At 62.9% G+C, this 1,494-nt stretch overlaps 1 protein-coding gene across 1 annotated transcript in view; it reads right to left on the bottom strand.

Moving 5' to 3' along the window:
• The window catches only part of LOC103765253 (cadherin EGF LAG seven-pass G-type receptor 2-like), a 22,386-nt gene that overhangs the window by 2,908 nt on the left and 17,984 nt on the right, over positions 1–1,494 (bottom strand). Inside the window, exons 5-6 of the mRNA XM_029965881.1 lie at positions 1,437–1,488; positions 914–1,015 (exon numbers count right to left, since the gene is read on the bottom strand). Coding sequence (XP_029821741.1) covers positions 914–1,015; positions 1,437–1,488 — 154 coding nt within the window. The remainder of the gene's footprint in view (positions 1–913; positions 1,016–1,436; positions 1,489–1,494) is intronic.

Raw genomic sequence — 1,494 nt, 5'->3', positions numbered from 1 at the left:
GGCAGTGCCATCACAGCGGTGCCCCCCCAGTGCCATCTTGGGGGGGGCCGGGAGGGTCGGCCCAGCCCGACTCGGTCTCCGTGGTGGCACCGTGGTGGCACCGCCCCAAACCCATCCTAATTGTGCCACCATGGTGTCACAACCCCAACCCCAACCCTGCAGTGCCACCAGTGTCACCACCCCAAACCCATCACAGTAATGCCATCATAGAGTCACCACCCTAAACCTATCCCAGAGGTGCCACCAGTGTCACTGCCCCAAGCCCATCCTAATTGTGCCACCACTGTGTCAGCCCCCTGCCCAGTCCCAGCAATGCCACCACAGTGTCATCCCACCCCAACCCCACCTCAGCAATTCCACCACTCTGTCACCCCCCAGTTCCACCCCAGCAATGTCATCATGGTGTCACCACCCCAACCCCATCCCAGAGGTGCCACCACGGTGTCACCTCCCTGTACCACTCCAGCAATGCCACCACAACTCCCTCCTGCCCCATCCCAGCAATGCCACCGTGGTGTCATCCCACCCCAAACCCATCCCAGTTGTGCCACCATCATGTCACCCCCCAGCCCTGTCCCACTGGTACCACCACAGTGTCACCACCCCAATCCCATCCCAGTGGTGCCACCACAGTGTCACCTCCCTGCCCTGCCCCAGCAGTGCCAGCACTCTGTCACCTTCCCAAGTTCCACCCCAGCAATGCCACCATGGTATCATCCCACCCCAAACCCATCCCAGCTGTGCCACCATCATGTCACCCCCCCAGCCCTGTCCCACTGCTGCCACCACAGTGTCACCATACCAATCCCATCCCAGTGGTGTCACCACTCTGTCACCCCCCCCAGCTCCATCCCAGCAATGCCACAACAGTGTCCCCAGTGCCACCCCACCCTGTGCCTGTGTCCCCACGTACCCACAGAGCCCTTGGGACAGGGTGCAGCCGCCGGGAGCCCAAACCGGGTGCGGGGCCACCAGATGTTGGCCTCGATGGCCCGGGGACAGCTGTCATAGTTCACTGCGGGCACAAGGGTGTCACCGGGGCATAGCGGGCATGCAGGGGGACAGCGGGGTCACCAGGGGGACAGAGGGACACAGAGAGACAGCAGGGTCACCAGGGGGACAGCAGGGCATGCAAGAGGACAGTGGGACACAGGGGGATAGCGGGTTCATCGGGGGACAGAGGGACACGGGGGACAGTAGGGTCACCAGGGGGCAGAAGGACACAGAGGGACAGCAGGGCACACAGGGGGGACGGTGGTTGACACAGGGTGACAGAGGACACTTATGGTGACACAAAGTGACACAAGGTGACACAAAGCGGCACAACATGATACGAAGTGACACGAAGTGACACAAGGTGACAGGAGGTGACACGAAGTGACACAAGGTGACAGGAGGTGACACGCGGTGGCACAGCGCTCCCGTGCGGTGCCCACCTTCGCAGCCGCCCGCTGTCACCTCGGCGAAGGGGTTGTCGCAGCGGTCGCAGTGGCG

The sequence above is a fragment of the Manacus vitellinus genome, unplaced genomic scaffold (genome assembly GCF_001715985.3).
Source record: "Manacus vitellinus isolate BGI_N305 unplaced genomic scaffold, ASM171598v3 scaffold_121_pilon, whole genome shotgun sequence".
Lineage (NCBI taxonomy): Eukaryota > Metazoa > Chordata > Aves > Passeriformes > Pipridae > Manacus > Manacus vitellinus.
This window is presented reverse-complemented; position numbering and strand designations above follow the sequence as displayed.